Source organism: Parasteatoda tepidariorum, chromosome 8, assembly GCF_043381705.1.
Source record: "Parasteatoda tepidariorum isolate YZ-2023 chromosome 8, CAS_Ptep_4.0, whole genome shotgun sequence".
NCBI classification, from domain to species: Eukaryota; Metazoa; Arthropoda; class Arachnida; order Araneae; family Theridiidae; genus Parasteatoda; species Parasteatoda tepidariorum.
Genome location: NC_092211.1, coordinates 7,623,625 through 7,646,186, shown reverse-complemented (window position 1 = coordinate 7,646,186; position 22,562 = coordinate 7,623,625). Strand labels below are relative to the sequence as shown.

Below are 22,562 nucleotides of genomic sequence, written 5' to 3'. Positions count from 1 at the left end.
TCCTTAAATAATTTTCTAAGTACTATTTAAGTATTTTCTTTCATGTTTTTTCAACAAAATAGCATTTTCTGACCTGTGGAATATAGGATTGTCCAAAAAACGTAAAATACCCAACTTTGATAGTTTTTCTTTTAAATTCATTGTTTATAATAATCTTATGTCCTGATATTAAATGAAACATTTTTTGATTTTATTTAAATAGAAAAGTATATTGCATAAGGAAGGAATTATTAGTTCATAACACATGAAATATAAATAGAAATCCAAATTAACTGCTGTTAAGGTTGCTTCCACATTTTCAGAAATGTCTTGGTTTCAGTGGATATCATATAACAGGGAAATGTGGCTCATTGAAAAAAAAAAACCTGTTACAGCCCATATTTAATCACAACCTAAATATCTTTATATAGCAGTGGAACAGCACTTACAGGGTATCAGCAAATCACTGACAGATTTCAAAACAAAATTAAAAATCTTAGAAATAAAGGGCTTCAGAAAAATGAAGCAAGAGATAAAAATATGCAGAAAATTTGGAATTAAGTTAAAAAAATTGTCGACAGATGACATTGCAAGCCATCAATGAGCTAAGCTATCAGTTTTAGCGTTAAAACATGAATGGAGTTCTTAATACAGATTTAGGAAGTTTAAGCCGTGTGTTGAACAACTTATATTTCTGGTACTGGAATATCACAATTTGATTACAGTTATATGGCATTTGTATTCTCTTAAGAAATTCAGTATAGTGCCATCTGATGGCAACTTTTGTAAACAAAAATCCAAAATTTCAGCTTACAGCTTTCACAATGGACATACAATTTGTTTAATTCTTCTACCATCCTTCGTTTCCAAGATTTTTAATTTTGAAATCTTCCACTGGACACGCTGCAAAAGTATTTATGCCTTAGAGAATAGAAATTAAGTAACACAAGACGAAAAAAGAATGAGTCGTGATTCTAATATTTTGGTGCTCTTTAATGCCATTTTTTTTGACAGAAGGATGATTACAGATGAAGGACTGTACAGGAAGGATGTCTACGCTGTAGAATTTTTCATCTGCGTGTAATATATAAAAGTCATACAAAGTTTCCATATGGTACAAGAGACTGGACGCAAATGTCTCTACGCGCGGCTATAACGAATGGGCCCAAACCGAGTTTCTTTAAGACGCCAAACCGAGGTATGAAAGGCTACGAGTCTCACCATCCATATTTTATTTATTCTTTTTTGTCTTAGTAAGAAAATAACTTTTTTTTTGTTGTTACCCTTTATCATATTAATTATTTAATTATATTATATTTTTTTGTCTTTTCATAGTTGGAGGCATTGATGGTCCTTCTCAGCAAGTAGCTGATATTAAGTTAAGTTGAACACTACAGTAAAATTTGTTTAAGAACGCTAAGAACTCACCAATAAGGAACTAAACATAGAACAATACCATACGATGTAAATTGCATAGGAGCTCCATCTGGTGGATGCTTTCTGTAAGATCATTTTGCATAGGTGAATGCTTTGAGCAAGGGAACTGTTCGATCTGCGCAAGGGCAGACAAACAATTGCGTTGCAAGCCAATGAGGAATATAGAGTTTTTAATTAAACACACTTTCACAAACACAACTTTGGATTCAACACTCATACTAACGATTGCTTCTTAACATTACATCTTAGTAAACCTCGTTAGGCTTAAGTTGAGCAAACACTTTTTGGGACCTTTTTGCTAGAATTAGAAACATTTATAAATATACTTTTTTTTGATTATTAGAGGCAACCATCGTGAATAGACACGGATTACGTTATACTTTGCACTTATTTTGACCCCTATTTTGCACCTCATTTTTTATATATTCTGGAACAGTACTTGTATATGTTGCTTGTGTGACGGTTTTTGGCGCTAGAATGTTCCGGATTTGGGCTCCTAAGCACACTTTTCTAAATGATACGAACAATACAGTTGGTGGAGTTCCGGCTTTTTTTTATTTTTGTTTGTTTGTTTGTTTTTGATGTAATAGATATATAATGCATATATAGAATTCTCTTCTGTATTTATGTACAACGGTCCACGGACTATGTACAGCGAGTCGCTGTCCCGTCCGTCTTCTCGTTCCACAGATCCTGCATCCGGGCTGCTCCTTGGCAGCGAAACCAACACATTTTTGTTTAAAATTTTTTTATAAAATTCTCGTTGCTGACTGTCTTGTGGAGGGTTCGATGCTGGAATTTGTCGCTGCTCCACATCTCCATATGCGCCCTATATAAAACAAAAAGTCATTACTACAAATATGCAATCTATATGAATAAAAGGGCATTTTCAAAAAGGAGAAACATATCTAAACTTTAGCCTGGATTTAAATTTTCTTTTTAGAAAAAAAGTTAAAGTACTTAAAATGTATTTATTAATCTTAAAATAGTTTTTCAAGCACTTTATTTTATTAGGTTTTTATGAAATATTTCTGTAACTAAATGCCATTTTCTTATAAGTTTAAATATAGGATTCTCCAAAAGAATCTAATGTATGCAACACTTATAGTTTTTCCAACAAATTTATTGTTTAAGATAATTCTAAAATTTCAATGAAAAAATCTATTATAAAGTTAATTTTATTTTAAATAGTATATTACATAGGTTAGTATAACAATTATTTTAATAGAATTCAGAATTAACTACTGTTAATGTTATCTTTTCCAACTTAAGAGAAGTGTCCTATTACATGATGTTATAGGAATAAAGAAAGTTAAAGTTTGGATATTTGTTCCCTATGGGAATAATAATGAAATAACAAAACATTCGAATAAAAAAGGGTCACTCAAGTTCATAAATACCATTATAGGTTGTTGTAGTTCATTTACGTCGCACTGGAGCTGCGCAATGGGCTACTGGCGACGGTCTGGGAACCATCCCTGAGGATGATCCGAAGACATGCCATCACAATTTTGATCCTCTGCAGAGGAGATGGCACCCAAGCTTCGATAGCTGGACGACCTGCACGCGAAATCGAACACAGACCTGCCAACTCTCCTGCTTNTGGGAAACATCCCTGAGGATGATCCGAAGACATGCCATCACAATTTTGATCCTCTGCAGAGGAGATGGCACCCAAGCTTCGATAGCTGGACGACCTGCACGCGAAATCGAACAGTTTAAGGTAACGAAGACCAATACCGCACACCCTCGGTCGCTACGCAGACTAATCCAAGTGGTCACCCACCCACACACTGACCGCATCCAGTGATGTTTGACTTCGGTGATCTGGTGGGAACTATGTCTTAACGATCAGTCCACTGCGGGACATTTATTGGATTAAAAAAAATGTCAGTGCATTGAACAAGGTCAATGAATGGCAATGTCATCTCTGTACTGTACAGGAAAAAAGAAAGAAGATATCACTATAAATGTGTCCTGTATGAAAAAAAGTTAACACTAATAGGCATGCACCTTTCATATACAAAAAAGATATCAGTATATACGTGCTCTTAAGAATAAGAAGGAATTATATCAGTAAATGTTAAAATAAAAGCTTTACAAACTTATTATAGTTTTATAGAAAGTTATTTTTTTTATAACCGTTTTTTCGACCCAATTTTTTTGAGTTTACAACAACCAAAGTTCAACTCCGTACCCTTGTAATTTTGAGCCCAATCCAGAAGACAAGGGAACTCTTGGATCAGGTATTGTGAAAAGTTTAGAGGACTTTCTGATGAAACTAACCCGTATTTGCGTTACATTTAGAGGAAAACCACGAAAACGTTCCAAGGTTAGCCTGGCGGGAAGCAAACTCTAATCCATGATCCGTCTACCACTGAGGATATTTTACTTCAGCACTGTGGTCAGTTCGAGCCGGATGCGGAATTCGTATCTAGCCATCGCTGGGATTCGAACCCGGTCAACTCATTTGAAGGTGGACGCTCTATACCCAGAGCCACAAGTCTATTGTTAGTTGCTCCCCATGTACGATGTACTAATTTATATCATGAAGAAATTTTACTTACTGAAGAACATAATATCTGAAAACTTTTACTCTCTCCTGTATATAAGTATATTTGATACTTTATAAAGCAGTTCGTGTTACCAAAATTACTTTTGCATTGTTGCTGTCACTAATAATATTGTGATACGGTGCTCCGAAACGAGCAACTATCTTTGCTCATATAATTTTGCTTTTTAGTACATTAGTTATGTTTTTAAAATTTTATTTACTATTAAATTGATTTTAAAATATTAAGTTTTTTTTAAAAACATCTTTCAAAAACATTACCATAAACAAAATAAAAACATAGTTTTAAATAACTTTAGGAATATTACCTGACATAATGAATTTAAAGTAATTAAATATTATCGAGCGTATAATATTTGGTTAATGATAGAGCTGAAAGCTAGCGAGCACCACTGGAAGCATTTACATAAAAAGTTTCGTCTACAGTTTAATTTCTAACAATGCCTAAATAATAGAGAAAAATTAATTTTTAACGTCTTTCCCGAACGGAGTAGTTGAAATTTTCGTGCGATTTTTAGGATCGGGGGTTAAAATTTACCCTTTCATCAACTGTCTAAATTTCTAACACAAACGGTTCTTGAGTTATAAGCGGAACACACTTTATTTTATTAACTAGATACCTTCAGCCACCAGACTCACTCAACTCTTGGGGGAAAAAACAAAACATGTTAGTTAGAATCACTGTCTACAGTACGCTAATCACACGATAATTACAAAACATCTAACGAATCCTTTTTTAAATTTTTTTTTTTATTATTTCATTATTAGAGCGTAGACCAATTTCGAGACTTCTATCCTTTGTGAAACGTGCTGTTAAGCGTCACGGAGAATTAGGCTGATTACTCCCATAATAACTAAATATTGAAATAAAACTTTTTTATGTAATATATTTGATAACGAGCACATTGTCCAGCTTTGAGGCTACTTTCTTGGTAAAAACATGTTAATTATTACTGTCAACTCTTTTTTTTGTAAATAATAATTTCGTAAAGAATACTTGATTCGAAACTGAGATTTCAAGCTCTTGATTCTTTTCAAATTGCGGTATCATTCTAACTTAACAGATTCTTGCAGTAACAGATTTTGCGTTATGCAAACACTTACCTTGATACATTTTAAATATTGCGGTAACATTTTAAAATAATAGATTCTTGCGGTTAATGATTTCACGTTATGCAAAATATTTTTCAGCGACATTTAACATTTTTAAATTTTAAAAACATCCGAGATCACAAAAACATACTAAACAACAAGTTTTGTAGAAAAATAGCAACATACCGCTAAAATCAAACAGGTATGCAAAGGGAGTTTGTTCTACAGAAAACGATGTAAGAGCTCATTTTCATTCACAAAAGAAAAGAAAAAACTGATTTTAAATTTTTAAAGCTAATTTCTTTTACAAACAATATGACCGTCAATTACAACTGACTGTGGAACGAAAATTATCGTTTTAGTATGAATGTTAGAAAATGACATATGAACACGAGGTTTCAGATAACTTTAGAAAGACAAATTTGATAAAAAAAAGTGTGGTAATCCGCCTAACGCTACCTCGATCATGTTCATTATTCAGATATACCTGCATAACAAATGAAAAATAATCAACTATTAGAGAGTGTACAATAAAGAACTTTTTTTGAATACAGCTATAAGCAATGCTTTGTTTAAAATATTTGACAAAACTGGATTATCTAAAGTTGCTAAATTTAAAACATTAGAAAATTCCATTTTTTGAATGTCTGAATTAAAATTGTAATTAAAAAATCGAAAATCGCGCTTTGTAATTTGTTTATAACGAAAATCATTATTCTTCATAATGAATGTTGTATTATTAGAGCTTATGGTAGGCTCGCAATCCATTATTGACTTCTACCGGTCAATGTTGACGATCGCATAGTCGCTTTGGTAAATGTTCGAAGGTCTTGTTAAGTGCCACTGCCCGGGATACATTTACTCGATATACGCTACACTGTTGTTTTTTTTAAGGTTCAGTGCCACTGCCCAATTGCATTTAACAAGTACTCGGAACACTGATGTTTCTCTTAATTTATCCTCAGCAGATATTAAAATATCGAGTCAATATAACAAGATCAACTAATAAATATATCGGACATTCACCAAAGCGTGATTGTTGACATTCACAGGTGAAAGTCGACATTCTCTTGATTTAGGTCATTAAGGGTAACATATAGATATGATATTTTTCATTGTTTCATGATTTGTAGTACTGTTAAAAATTTAGCTTTAAAATAATGGTCAAATAATTCTTTTTCCCGTATTTTAACGTTGATTCTTTTATGAAGTTTATGTTGGTGATTAAATAAAATTAAAATGTTTGCAGTAAATCTAAATGAAATGAAACAAGAAGTAGCGACTTATTCAAAAGATAAGAGTTTCCGTCGTGCTAAATTTACCGTTTAGAATAAGTAAAAAAAAAAGAAGAAAATTAACTATCAACTACTTTAATTTCTTTTCGTGTCAGAAGTAGTTAAAATGTTTTGAAAGTTTCATTACTTCGATTTGTTTGGGCCTTTGATTTCCTTTCAATAAAGTCTATTAAAGACTATTCTTTAAATTTTTTTTCTCCACGCATGACGGCACGTGGGGAAAAAATTAGCAAAGGGGGGGATCTCTTTTTCTTTCTGTATTCATTCCGTTTATATTTGTATACGGGCTGGGATAGCCTGTTCGGTAGGACGCTGGGCCCATGTTCGTGGGTTTGAACCCCGAGGGTGGAAGACTCCCAGTGTAATAAATGGTGACAAATGCACGTTAAATTTGTCTAGTCGCAAAATCCTCCATGTTCCCATAGCAAATCAATACCTCTGGGGGTAATGGATTGGAGATCGATCGCTCTTTGATTCAGGTCAAAATTACGATCTGTGGATGAATGAATGGTTGTATGAATGGGTTCGCCCTATAAACGGGAGTGACTTTTGGGTGTGGCAGAAGTCGAATTCTTAGCCATAGATGGCGCCACTGGAAAACAGGAACAATCGCACCCCCTGCCAAAACTGGTATACGAAAGCAAGCATATTTGTATACATTTATAATTATTTCAAATTAGCTAAATACCATTTCTCCTTACAAAGTAAAAAAAAAATCATAAATAATAAATAAATCTGTTTTTATTAACACTGCGCAATAATTAGTCCAGTTATTATAGCAAAAAAAATAAAATAAAAAAAATAATAAAAAATAAAGAGTTGTTTCTTAAAAAAAATTTAATACTCAAGATAATTTTTGACAAAAAGCAATGTCATGTTATTAAAAATGATACCTAAAAACTTTCCTCCGCACGCTTCCCCCCTTTTTGGGGGAAAAGGGCGTGATTTGAGGGGGAGAATTGCATTTCTTTTAGACAAGCGACAGAGCTCATTCAATTTAGCTTGACAAAATACATCGGAAAATATATCTCACTTGCCTGTCTAGAAGAAATGCAATTCTCCCACAGCATATAACTCCTTCTAAAAATGAAGATAGCTCAGGGTATAGAGCGTTCGCCTTCCAATGAGGTGAACCGGGCTCGAATCCCAGCAATGGCTGGTAGATACGAATTCCGCACCCGGCTCGCACCGACCACAGTGCTGACGTAAAATATCCTCAGTGGTAGACGGATCACGAGTTAGAGTTCCCTTGCTATCTGGCTAACCGAGGGAGGTTGTCATGGTTTTCTTCTCCATGTAACGCAAATGGGGGTTCGTTCCATCAGAAAGTCCTCCATGACGGCAAATTTCTCCCGACACTTGATCCAGGAGTTCCCTTGTCTTCTGGATTGGGTTCAAAATGACAAGGCTACGGAATTGAATTTTAGTTGTCGTAAATCCAAAAAATTGGGCCAGCTGTTCAACGACGGATACAATATCATTTACTACTTTCCAGGTATTTTTACATTAATACAGAAAATTAGGTCAAATTATCAAAAAAAGTTAATATTGCTCAATAATCATTCGGCATCACCGAAAATGAAACTATTGATTGCAGCCAACACATCTTAGTAAGATTTGTCACAATAACAATTTTTTCGTTTAATTGGCACTTTCGTGCATAACTTAATTTTTTTTCTCTATAATTATGTTCTGTGCGGAAAATAACAGAAGATATTACCATAACTTTTGTTCTAATGATCGGAATTTTAAAATATAATTATCGAAATAATTCTAATAATTAAAAGAAAAATGTTTGCTGAAAATGTACAATGTAAACACCCTGCATATGTAAAAAATGCGGCGTTGAGCAATGAATTAAAAATTCTTATTCTTTGTGTTTGTAATGCATGAAAATTAGCAATATACAATTTTGTTTCATTATAATAAAGTTTTTTTAGTTTATTTTCTTCCTAACATCCATATTTCATACATTCAATCAAGAAACATTAAGTCATTTGATCGGCTATGGTGGAAATAGATATTAAGTGTTGGTATGTTTAGTGTTAAACAATATTTTTTCATTATGATGGAAAAAGTAAAATCATTTGCACGTATTACGAAACGCTTTAATAATTTCTTTCTTTTTTTTTCGTTTGCTAATTTTCACAATTTAATAAATTGTAAGAACTTGCCTAAATATAACAACTTTAAATAAGGAGAGAAAAAAAAGATACCGAATTTAGGAAAACATGACGATTACAAAAAATTGATAAATAAAAATGATTTATTTGTCTATTCTTCGTAGAAAAGTTTTTTTTTAAAAAGGATTAAAATTTTCAAACAGAAAAATAAAATAATTTTTTTACTTTCAATAATACGTAAAAGCTATGTAATTACAAAAACTTTATGACAAATATCTAAGAATAAAATGAAAAGCAGAAATGCTTAATGGAAAACAGGAAAATTATTTGCTTTTTTCAAATTTTAATAAATTTTGCACTTACGAAAATTGTATGAAAGAGAATGACATGAAAAAAAAGCTTTCAAAAGAGAACAGTAAAATTATATACATGTTCCAAAGTTCAGTATAATTTTGTAGTTACGAAAATTGTACGAAAGAGAATGACATGAAGAAAAAAAACAGCTTTCAAAAGAGAACTGTAAAATTATATACATGTTCCAAATTTCAGTATAATTTTGCAGTTACGAAAATTGTACGAAAGAGAATGACATGAAAAAACAGCTTTCAAAAGAGAACAGTAAAATTATATACATGTTCCAAATTTCAGTATAATTTTGCAGGTTCGAAAATCGTATAAAATATATGAAATTATCAAAAAAAAAAAAAAAAAAAAATGAATCTACTCTCATTGGAGAAAGGAAAATTATTTTGCATGTTTCGAATTTCAATGAAATTTTGCAATTACGAAAATGATATGTCACACATGAAAATGGCAAAAAAATAAATAAATGGAAACTATTATCCGCGGAGAAGTAAAATTAGTTTGCAAGTTCCAAATTTTAATAAAATTTTTCAATTACGAAAATGATTTGTGACACATGAAAATGACACAAAAAATTTGTTGAGAGAGTTGCTTTCGACTATGTCAACCTTCGTCTATGAAAAGGTGTCCCGCCATAGAATGGAGCTAACATGTCTTATATACTAGTGAATTGGAATTATATTTTTGTAGTGGTAGTTACACTGCACATTTTAGCAACATTCTAGGAAGAACTGTACAGTTACAAAAATCGTATGACACACATGAGAATGACGTAACTTATAAGGGTAGAAATATTTGCGTGTTCTAAATTTTAACCCCCCTGTATATTTGTTATTGAAAAGAATTACCTTGAGCGCCGAGTAAGCGGACTCTGGTGTGAGGGTGCCATCTTCCGTGGACAGACGGACGGTCGGCTCAATCTGTTGGTTTCGATGTCTGGAATGCTACCTGGTCATTGTCCACCAAGCCGCCATTAGTGTCGCCATCAAAGTCCATAATAGTACAGGCCTTCCAGGGGCTCCCCCTGACCTGTGCTGCCCCCTTCTGGAGGCATTCCACCGCAACTGGGCAGGTGTGAGATGGCGGCATTCCGCCTCTCCAGAGTCATGCTCAAGGCCCAGATGTTGCGGACAGTAGCATCTGTTGGGCGGACCATACGACCAAGCCTCTTGGAAACTCTCCAGATCTGGAATATCCGGATCTAAACACAGCACAAAAAAGAGAAATAATATTAGTTTATCATATGGGGTGTTTCGTAATGACCACCCTTAATGGTACATAGAAAATATGGAAACTGTCAAATATTATGGGAAGTTTGAACTGAATACAAAACTACATCTTTCAAATATTTTCTAAAGTTGCGCTTTTTGATATCCGACTTTACTTCTTAGAATTAAACAGGGCCAACTTCAAAATCGCGAATAAGAAATCCCTATTTTTTATTGGAGGTTAGGACTTTCAAGAAGAAAGTATACCCCGAATCGCTTTCCTAGACAACCTTACGGCAACCTTGTTTCGGAATACTCTTTTTAGTGTCGCGAAAATGTTTGTACTAAAAACCTTTTTTCAATAAAGCAAAAATATTGCTGTTTCAAACCTTTCATCCTAAAATGATTAAAAATAATTTTTAAAGCTCTTTTTAAAAACTATTGTCACTTAGGGGTCCATCATGACGTTTCAGCTGACACACTAGCAATAGGATCAAATTGCATTGTCCATTAAAATTTCATGACAAAGGTGGATTTTAGCTGAGCGTACAAGACTTTGGGAGAAAAAAAACCTTATAATGACCTAGATTTAATATTATTTTCACCTGAAGACTAGCTTTATTCAAGGATTTTCTCACGTTTGAAAACCTTAAGACAACCTCGATTTAAGGATTTTATATAGAAGGTTGTTTTCCAAGGTTTTGGATTTGTAGGTAAGGTAATATGCGTAGAATAGAGCAGATTGTGGCAGATCTCATTTTAAGATTAGAAGGTTTACACGTAAAAACCTCACAAAAACCTTTGCAGGTTTGCATTAAAAGGTTTTTGCTGAGTGAAAATAAACCTTATTTTGAGTGAAAATAAACCTTCTTTTGAGTGAAAATAAACCTAGTCTGTAATCGTAAAATGAAAATGAGGTTTAAATTGTTTAAACTGAAGATAGGAAGAAAATCTCATCAGATCAAAAAATAATAATACGCCAGTTTAATATTCGGAAATATCAATCGAAAATGACTCCACCCGACCCCCTGAAGGTGGCAATAATCTCGAAGGTCAGTCAAGTTTGATATTGAATGAAATTTTCGAAAATATTTGATATGCGTATTTTTAGATGCGAATTCGAAACTTTTTGGACAATACTTTTTAGAAACTTTGTCAGGAGATTAATATTCAAGTCAGACAAACGGTAAAGGTATAACAACATTTTTATACTTTAATAAATCCCTATCAAGACTAATAAAATCAAAGAATAAATTTATTTATCGAATTTTTTGAAAAGGTAACTTAATGGCGTTCAATAACAAAATGAGAAGGAATTTCATTTTCACCAGACAAATAAATTGACTTTCGATAATTATAATTTTCTTTTTCTTCTTTATGGCTGCGATGGGAAAATATTTTTTGTGGTTGTTGTCCCCACTTAAATATTAATGATTGGTCGCATGCTTAAATAATAATATGCATGGCTTCAAGGACTCCAAAATTATGCATCAAGGAATGTAATTATTGAACACCCTATCTCATAGGTATAGAAATACTCATTGCCTAAATGTATGTAAATGAAATAATTAGTCACATGGCTTCGTGGATCTGTTACAAAGATTCATTAATTTAGGCATTTAAGTACCTAGATACATGAACTTTAAAAAGCCAGAGTTACCTAGATACAAAGATCTAGAGTGTAGAGTTAGAAGGGAATACCGAACCTGCAATCCGTCATCGAGCATATCTTGATATTCTTTCTTCTCGGAAATTAGCTGTAACCGACTGCAAGATACAGATATCATTTTTGTTATCGCGCACTTTTCCCAGCATATAAATATCTGTGAAATCACCAAGCTACTACTACTCAGTGTGTTATACACTTTTTTGTATTTTAATTTATTTTAAGTTAGTCACTCAGTTTTGTGACTGTATCTTTTTCCGGAAAATAAAACTTTTATTTTTATATTCTGATTGTTATCTTTGGCTCCCGCAAATGTGAGAACGTTATGCCTACAAGAGAAATCAATTTTCTTCATACGTGTGTTTAGATTATTTATCTACGTTCGTTTTTCAAACTGATTGATTGTCTTCAATTTGCGTGCCATAATAACCATTGCTACCCAATCTGCATGACATAATTTTAATGCTTAGACTGGACCGCAAGTGTATGTTGAATTGAAATTCTATTGAAAAATTATTTTGTAAAAAAATTTGCATCGCCGGCCAGGTGACCGAGCGGTCAGCGTGCCTGACAGTGAAGCCAATGGTTGTGGGTTCGAATCCCGCTCAGGGCATGGATGTTTCTCTCTGTGTGTGTTCTCTACTGTGTGAATGTGCCCCACCCTATAAACGGGTATGTGGCAGTGTGGCGTGGGTAATGTTGCTCGCCTCCGTGACTTAGGTTCACAGGTGCCCACTGGGTAACGTTAAATGAGTAACGCCTCCGGCATTTTCCTAGAAACGAAAGTTCAGTGCCTGCCGTTAAAAAAAAAAGAAAATTGCATCAGATNTCGAAACTGGGGAAAAAAACCTCTAGAAAGCTAACGAAAACCATTATAAGAAACACGGGTTCAATCAAACATTCATACTGAAAGCGCATGTACTGCAATTTCCACCAAATGGCTTAAATGAGTCAGAGGCAAAAACTACTGGCTCATGCGCTGAGCTGTGTTGGTTCGTATCGAAAAATAGGTGTCGTATAAGTTCGTTTTATTGCTGTTTCAAATAATGTATAGGATAATCTTTATTTATTATATTAATTTAATCTTTCTTTCTTTATTATAATTTTTTTATTAAATTAATCTTAATTTAATAATTTTATTTGTAAGTTTTAAAATTAAATTTGAATGACAAAACATGCTCAACACCCCTACTGCCCAAAACATACTCAACGCCCCCCTACTGCCCAAAACAAGTTCACCGCCCCTCAGCATAGTCCCACTGCCCCCAGGGGGCCGGTATCGCCCCCGTTGAGAACCAATGATCTAGAGTGTAGAGTTCGCTAGATCGAAGGGAATACCGAACCTGCAATCCGTCATCGAGCACATCTTGATATTCTTTCTTCTCGGAAATTAGCTGTAACCGACTGCAAGATACAGATATCATTTTTGTTATCGCGCACTTTTCCCAGCATATAAATATCTGTGAAATCACCAAGCTACTACTACTACTACCCAGTGTGTTATACACTTTTTTGTATTTTAATTTATTTTAAGTTAGTCACTCAGTTTTGTGACTGTATCTTTTTCCGGAAAATAAAACTTTTACTTTTACATTCTGATTGTTATCTTTGGTTCCCGCAAATGTGAGAACGTTATGCCTACAAGAGAAATCAATTTTCTTCATACGTGTGTTTAGATTATTTATCTACGTTCGTTTTTCAAACTGATTGATTGTCTTCAATTTGCGTGCCATACACTGTACCTAATATGCATGACATCAAAATTCCATAATTTTGATGCTTAGACTGGACCGTAAGTGTATGTTGAATTGAAATTCTATTGAAAAATTATTTTGTAAAAAATTTTGCATCGCCGGTCAAGCGGTCAGCGTGCCTGACTGTGAAGCCAATGGTTGTGGGTTCGAATCCCGCTCAGGGCATGGATGTTTTTCTCTGTGTGTGTTGTTGTTAATTTACGTCGCACTAGAGCTGCACAATGGGCTATTGGCGACGGTCTGGGAAACATTCCTGAGGATGATCCGAAGACATGCCATCACAATTTTGATCCTCTGCAGAGGGGATGGCACCCCTGCTTCGGTAACCCGACGACCTGCGCGCGAAGTTTTTTTTTAATGGCGGGCACTTGGGATGTATTGTCCCATTGGCCTCATATGCCAGGACTGCTACTCTCTTCTCGTTACCCAGTGGGCACCTGCGGCGAAGCCACGGCGGTGGAGCAGCGTCGCTCATGTCACACAATCACAAACCCGTTTATAGGGCGGGTCACATTCACACAATCACACACACAAAGGAGTAAGGACATCGAACACACACACACACAGAGAGAGAGAGAGAGAGAGAGGGAGAGAAAGAAACATCCATGCCCTGAACGGGATTCGAACCCGCAACTGTGTCTAACATAATAGAGAGAATTAGTACCAACGTGTTTACGTACGTATATTCCGAGCAGCGTTGTTATTACAGCACAATCACGGTTATCTGCAGAAGTTGCGTCAAACATATGCACGTGAACGTTTGCTGCGTGCAATCTCTAATTTCTCTATTATCGTGTAAGAATATGTTTTGTTTACACCGTTTGGGACATATGTTTAAAAAAAACTTGTAGTCGTAAACCCAAAAAATTAGGTCGGCTGTTCAACGACGGTTATAAAAAATTAAATAAATAACTCGCTCGATCCAGAGACTTCTCAATCTGATTTTGAAAAAAAAAAAACAAACAAAAAAAAACAATGGAATTTCATAAACTGAACATTTCTGTAATCTTTTAATTTCGAATAGAATGCTTTATTTTATTTTGCGTGCATTTTGATTAAAACTGATTATGTTTGCATTACAAAGATTTATTCCCAGGAAGAAAATGTAGACACATTTTCATTTGAATATGAAGCACCTTGTATTGAAGTTTATACTATCTTCCGATACTTATAGGTTTCTTAAATAATCCATAATTGAAAGTGCAAATAATAATTTGTGTTAATTTTTGAATAGAATTCTACAACTCATAAAAATGTAAATGGCGAGATAGTCGATAGGTGAAAATCACTCAGAAGAATAAATATCTAATTGATATTTGTTAGCAAAATGCAAACGATTTTAAATTAAAAGCGAATCGCAGCTGCCACCATTTTTTTAATCGCCAACACATGTTTTTTTTTCTTTCTTTCAAGGAGTGGCTCCAATTCAGTAAGTTGATGCTTTGATATTATTACTAAAGATTGAACCCACAGTCATCAGCAAAAGATTTGTAACAAAATTAAAGTTCTTTGATTTGTGTTGAATTTGTCGTACACGAATAATCATGCTTTTGCTTCGTAAAGCTTTGTTCGACTTTCTTTAAATGTTGTTTCTTAGCTGTTGATTTTTGATTATACTCTGTGCCACTTCTTTAAAAATGGAAGTTCCTTTTGGAATTGTTCCTTTGAATATATAATTGATGGACTCATGAAAATTGTGGCAATGATGCCACCAAAAATTTAATATTTCAAAAGAGTTATCAATTTTGATGCATGTTGTTTTTAAACTCGAAAAAGTTTTGATCCTTTTATTGTTTAGTTTATAGCCATTACGTTCTTTTTTCTTTCGGAAAGTGTTGTGTATTTCAAGCATGTGATTTTTAAGAAGTTTTGAACTTTTGGAGTGGTTATTTCAAAAGCAGAAAATTATTTCTCTACTTCGTTGTTTCGCAGATGAACGGTGTAAGTTCTACTTATTTTGTTTTCTAGCATATAAGCTTTCATATTAAGGAATAAATTAGTATTTGTGATCTAAGGTTAATTCGAATAAGTTAGTGTTTTAATTAGAATATGCTTGTGTTTTCAAATTGATGATTAAAGAAAATTGATATATTATGAATTTATTTTCATTGTTTATTTTCGAATTTTTTATGTCTGTTTTTTGTTTAAAGGTTTTTTCGTTTTCAAATACTTATTGGGTGTTTATTTTCGATTGCCTAGTTAATGCTGTTTCATTTTGATCATATATTGTTTAGTTTTCTCTTCATTTTTGTAATTATGCACCTCAATCAACAATATTTTTTTTCAAAGTTTAAATATTTTTAGATCGATTGATTTTGTAAAGCAATGAATTGTTTGGCACACTTTTTATTATTTTAGGCTTTAATCACTAACAACCGAATTTCAATTTTTAAATGGTGATTAATTATAAAAAGTTTTGAGGTATTTAAGTGTAAAATAAAACCTCAGAGCTTTTTAATACTTGAATTGAAAAATCAAGAAAAATACATGCTCATAAAATCGCGAATGAACATTTTAAAATGCATTTATAATTATGCAGTATTTACTATAAAGAAAAATTTTAAATTTAAAAGTTATAGCAGAATTATTTTTTTTAACAACTCGGTTTGCTTTACTATTTCGGCTACTGCTTAGAATTTACTAATATTAAAACTTCATTGTGAAAAATTAGTACTTTATGATTTACAATTAAATTATAACAGTTTGCTTTAATAAAATTTTTTTTAATGAAAACAAAAGGGTCATTTATAATTTCTAAAAAGCTTCTTATTTCCCACAATAGATTTTTTGTGTGCCGGTAACAGATGATTAAAAAAACTAAATGACAAACGCTGTTCATTTCTCACAAAACTGTGGCGTTTCGTCATATATTTTGTGCCATTTTCAGAATTAAAGAAGAGAAAATTGACTGGATAAGATAAAATTGCCTTAACAGTCATGAATAACTGTTGCAAAATCACAACAGTTATGAAAATAGGATTTTTTTTTTGCAAATAAATGTCATTTTATGTAGCCACAGAGCTTTCGAAAAACAGCCTTAAACGTGTCTCTTAAAAATTTTCTTCCAAAGTAAACATTTTTATGATAATTAGTCATCATTTCATTACTCAATTAGTTAATAATTTTGTCCAATGATAGCAACAAACAAAAGTTAAGGCATCTGCGTCATAAGTAATTGAAAACCAATGTCTTATCTTATTTCCAACTTTATATTCAATGATATTAATGTTAAAATCAATTCTAATTTAACGTTTTACATCACACCAACTATTAAGGTTAAATTTTAAGGTACTGAAGGGCAGTTTGCCTAACGTTTATCACTAAAAATTTGGCAGCTTTGCAAAAGAGGTAAATCGAAACCATATGCGAGATTAAATAATCTTTTCTATCCAAGAAATCGGAAAAGCGTGAGTTTCCTCATCTCATTTACATTCGTAAAAAAGCAAATAAAGACAAATCCATTTTTGGCGAGGAATGTTTCAAAGGCATATAGTTCTTGATAAGGATTAGTTTTTTTTTAACCAATTTAATTATGAAAAGAGTATTTATATTTTATAAAAGAAATAGTTTTTACAAGCGATATCCCATTAGTTGTAGATAGTCTTATTGCTATATAATAGTAATGTTAAAAAGTAAACATTGTATCAGCTTTACCACCTAATTTGTATTTGTGCCAAAATATGCTTTTTTACTCGATATTTTAGAAACTTTTTTTTTTTAAATTCCAAAAGTTTTTCTTAAATCTTAAATTCATAGCTTAAATTTATATACCAAAAATTTTATGACCTAGAAAAATACATAAGCATTCGAATTTCGAATTTTTGCGCTATCTATTACCTTTTTTGCGTATTTCTCTACGCGTCAAGATTTTTTTTAAATAAATCGAAAATTTTTTGCACACATCATACAATTTGTTTACCTAAAAATAATTCTGTGAAAAAGAGGTGCTTTTGATAATTTTTTTTTATTATTCTACTTGAAAATAGTCGAAAATTTTTGAATTGTAAGGTGAACATATTTTTAAATCATTTTAAAGTATGTAATTTTTAAATGACAAAATACAGAATTTAAATGAATTCGGTTGAAAAGTTCTCGAGAAATCAGCATTTAAATATTCTACTTTTTTTTAAAAATAAACTCAGTTTTGGATTTTTTCTCAGAAACTAGACGGCTAGTTTCGTTCAAATTTTGTATTTTGTTATTTAAAATTGTGTGCTTTAAGGTGATTTACAAACTAGTATATATTATAACTCGAAATGGATAGAACTATTCTGCATAATTGAATTTTATAGAATTGTGTACAAAAATGTTTCGACTCCCTAAAAAGTCCTTTTATGGTAGCGGAAATAAGCAAGAAATTAGATTAAGATTAAGAGGTCTCAACTTTCGACCGCTCTCCTGCTTAAGACATTGAGACAATTTTTTTTCCAGAGATAGCGGTTACCTTGCCTTCTACGCATTTTGATAGTCGAGATTCCAATTTCGTCGAAAAAAATAGTATCAAATGAATATAAAAGACAAAAAAAATTTACTTGTAACTGCAACCAAATTTAACTTTAAACTGGTCCGATTCGTAAACTTAGGATGTTTCATTTTTAATCAACTTGTTAATTGTCTATTTATTTTCTATAACTTTGCTTCGACCCTTGCCTGTAACACTTGCATTTTTTTTTTGTCAGTTGGTGAATTCTTGCTTATTTTTGGATTTTGATATTTAGCTTTTTCGAATGATTTAAATAATGTATTGCGCAGATAGAAGGCAAGGCAGAAAAGGAAATTATCACAAAAAATTACGTATCTACTGGAAAATTATCTAGCATATGATTGCTTCTTGATATTAATTGTAAATGTTGGATGTACAGAAATAATATGTGACTGACGTTGCTGATGTAGCCCATCAGATAAATGAATGTTTAAAAAGAAAAAAATAAATAAATAGAGTTGATCAAATCAGATCTTTCATATGATCCTACCTTTCCACACCACATCTTTAATACATGTTAAGTGAAAGACAAAGAATAGTTCGAATCCTGCATCTGAGAAATTGTCTAATATGAGTTTTTATAATTGGATATCAGCAAATGACGTCATCGTGGGTATCGATCCTAATTCGCTGTTGAAGTGGGGCATTTCTTTATGTTAGCAACTGTTTTTTTTTCCATTCTATTTCGAGTCGCCAAATACGAATTTGATAATTGATATCGATATCGATTATCGTATTCTGCGATAATCTCGTAACTAATGAAATCTTGTAAATTAAGAATTATAAAATTAATATTTAGCAAAACAATAGAAATGAGCTATTAATTTTCATTTATTAAGGAAAAGAATCCGTCAATCAAGTAAGCCTCACGTTAATCCGCCATCTTTTTTTATAAAAAACCAACTGTCGCTGAGGTTATGGTTTTGGCTTCACGAGTTGAGAGTATCTCATTGTATTCCTTCTTTATCTATTACTGTTTATATCAATTGGGTATAATATGAAAAAAACACAACTACTTCGATTTAGTAGGAACAACATATGACGCAATGCTAAACGAATGGAATTTAGTTGTTGTTTATTTAGTTATTGTTATTAGTAGTTGTTGTTNATGTACAGAAATAATATGTGACTGACGTTGCTGATGTAGCCCATCAGATAAATGAATGTTTAAAAAGAAAAAAATAAATAAATAGAGTTGATCAAATCAGATCTTTCATATGATCCTACTTTTCCACACCACATCTTTAATACATGTTAAGTGAAAGACAAAGAATAGTTCGAATCGTGCATTTGAGAAATTGTCTAATATCAATTTTTATAATTGGATAACAGCAAATGACGTCATCGTGGGTATCGATCCTAATTGGCTGTTGAAGTGTGGCATTTGTTTACGTTAGAAACTGTTTTTTCCATTCTATTTCGAGTCGCCAAATATGAATTTGATAATTGATCTCGATATCGATTATCGTATTCTGCGATAATCTCGTAACTAATGAAATCTTGTAAATTAAGAATTATAAAATTAATATTTAGCAAAACAATAGAAATGAGCTATTAATTTTCATTTATTAATGAAAAGAATCCGTCAATCAAGTAAGCCTCACGTTAATCCGCCATCTTTTTATAAAAAACCAACTGGCGCTGAGGTTATGGTTTTGCTTCTTCACGAGTTGAGAGTATCTCATTATATTCTTTCTTTATCTATATTACTGTTTATATCAATTGAATTAATCAGCCTATACTTCAAAAAATAAAATTAAAAGCACATAATTAAATATCAACTGCTTAATCTTATCAATACTTTATCACTTTCCTCTATGTTGTACGTTAGGTGTGAACATCTGCATTTTGTCTGTTTTTTGGCATTCCATTTTATTGTTCCTGACGGACATGCAGGCAGGGATATAACACACATTTAATATCATTAAATAAATTGAAAAGAATTATCAAAATTTTCATATTAATCCACGATGAATTTTATAACATTTTGATAAAATGAACACAATTGTTTAAAATTAAAATAACTGTTTTCTAAATCAAAGAATGATAAGTGAAAAAAATAACAAAACAAACATGTTATTCTTATTAGTCTTCAAATTGTAATCAAGCTTCATTACTCTTAAGAAGAGTTATGCTAATTTTGATAATGCACAACAAATTTGATAACATTTCATTAAAATTTATAGTCATTTTAGATTAATACAACTGTTTCATAATTCAAAAATGTAATCAATCTGAAATAATAGTTACTTACTTCATCAAGTATTGTTTCGCTTTCAAATATTTTCGTACAACTAATTGAACAAAGATAGGATTCAAAAAAAATATTTACAATCATTAACTTTAACCAAGCATTATAATACTTAAGAATGTTATGTAAGTTTTGATGGCACATCTACAATAAATCTGATAACATTTTAATAATATTGTCGTATTAAAATAAAATAACTTTACTTTAACCAATGTCTGAAATTATTGTTAATTACAGTCAGCGAGTTCTAATCAGGCATCTCACTTGTAACTTGTATAAGCATTGTATAAGCATTATCCGACCTTGTATAAGCATTATCCGACTATTATTTTAAAAATAATCAAGTATATTTTGACAATACATCCACACAAAGTGGTATAGAATTTCAATAAAATTAATGCATTCATAATAATTTGAACCTTTTTAACTATAACTATATTATATTAACTTGTTTCGTAAATCAAAAGAAGACACTTAAAGAAGGTTTCAAGAATTTTTAATTTGTCTCTTAATATCATGAAACTGAAAGCTAGTTGAAAAAAACCTTATTCAGAATGTAATCACTAAGGCCCGGATTTTGATGACATTTGTATTTTTTTTTGCATTTTTTGCATTTTTGGACATTTTTTGTCCTTTAGAGCATTTTNGACAGCCCATAGAGGGCCAAGGCCTACTGTGCCCATCTCAGTTTTCTTGACCTTGGGCTCTGGGGTGCCGGAGCAGATGTTCCGGTTGGAAGATCAATGGAACATCCAGTGCTTAGTCCCCTAGCACGCTTGTTTTAATCGTGCAATTATTAGAATTTATATTCACTGAATATTCATGAAAAAAAAGTTATACATATGCGTTATATATGTTAATATCAATCTATGAAATTCGGTATTCCTGCCTCGTCTTCATATAGAATGAACCAAATTAACAGAAAAGATTGCAATAATTAATATTTCTCACATTCTCTATAGGCATTCGATTGATTAATAAATAGCAAACCAGTAAAGAGGAACATTATTTTTATTTTTACACATTGTCTAGGCATTCTAAACGACCGGGTAAATTATATGATAATTCTCATATTTCTCATTTATATACCACGACTAGACATTTTACAGAAAGCCATTGTTTCATATATCGACAGTAATTGTAGGGTGTTCCAGCGGATGAATTAATGATTTCAAAATTAAATATCTCGGAAATCAAAGGGGGAGATTTCCGTATCGTGATCTGTGGCAGAATAATCACCCAAGTCTTGGCAACTTCCGGGCAGCTGCCCACTAGAAACTAAAAAAAAAAGAAAAAAAAACATCATAGAAAGGGGCCAACTCTAAAGGTATAACAAGTAGCCACATCCGGTAAAACATCTACATGTTTTTTTAAAATTTTGTTTTTGAAGTTGCAAGTTTAAATTCTATTTGGCCCCTCGGCGATTGTAGTTGGCCCGACAGATCAAGATACGGAAATATCCCCAATAAAAGGCGATAGAGGAATGAAACAAATGGTATGTATATTAAACATGATAATAATTTCATAACACTAATGGTATGTCTATTATTATTATGAAAGAACATTAGAACTAATCGCTCTGATCATGGATGGCTTGCAGAGCGATCTGTTAGTGATTTTTGTAACTACATTCCAAAATTGCCTTTGGTTTCATCAATATAGACATACCGATTGTTTCATTCCTGCTTCAGAGATTTTTGGTTTTGAAATATGCCACCTGCATAATAATAAAATATGACTCACCTATGCACTTGAATACCCGTTCACCCGCGTACTGATCCTTGACGCTAGGGTGAAAATAAGGACATTTTTGTTCCACTAGGCGGCAGATATACCGACAGGGTTTCAAACCCTCACCCTCCACCAGTAACTCAGGCAGGTACATAGCGCACACCCACTGTTTATAGGCCTCCTGCAAAAAATAATGCATTCAAAATCATTCGAAATTAAATATACACAATAATATACACTAAAAAATAATACTATTTTTTTCCTCCATTTGGCAATTAGGTGCTTATTACATGAAATTCAATACAAAACGACATTTAAAATCGTCACAAATATTAAAAATAGGAAAAAGCTAAAAGAGAATAAATTTTTGACTCTATCAACCTTCATCTATCAAAAGGTACCTCTTGAGAAAAATCAAGTTAACATGTCTTATATACTAGTGAATTGGTATTTAATATTTATAGTGGTAGTTACGCCACAACCTAAACGTGTTTCAGTATCATTTGCGTGAACCTTCATCCACAGTAAATGCACTCAATTAGTGTGACATAATCTCTGCCAAATTATATCGTCTCTGTTTTGCCATTTCTTCTACTGATGAAGGTTAA

At 32.3% G+C, this 22,562-nt stretch overlaps 2 protein-coding genes across 3 annotated transcripts in view; one reads left to right on the top strand and one right to left on the bottom strand.

Moving 5' to 3' along the window:
• Positions 1-951: 951 nt before the first annotated feature.
• The window catches only part of LOC107454881 (calcium-permeable channel component Mid1), a 159,393-nt gene continuing 137,782 nt past the window's right edge, over positions 952-22,562 (bottom strand). The window contains exons 2-4 of the mRNA XM_016072221.3: positions 21,967-22,135; positions 9,710-10,062; positions 952-2,245 (exon numbers count right to left, since the gene is read on the bottom strand). Of these exons, the coding sequence (XP_015927707.1) occupies positions 9,806-10,062; positions 21,967-22,135 (426 nt within the window). The 3' untranslated portion in view covers positions 952-2,245; positions 9,710-9,805. The remainder of the gene's footprint in view (positions 2,246-9,709; positions 10,063-21,966; positions 22,136-22,562) is intronic.
• LOC107454882 (5-methylcytosine rRNA methyltransferase l(2)10685) overlaps positions 15,294-22,562 on the top strand; it is a 199,268-nt gene continuing 191,999 nt past the window's right edge. For both annotated transcript variants that reach the window (XM_043051734.2, XM_071184172.1), the window contains exon 1: positions 15,294-15,430. The gene's annotated coding sequence lies outside the window, so the exon portion shown is untranslated. The remainder of the gene's footprint in view (positions 15,431-22,562) is intronic.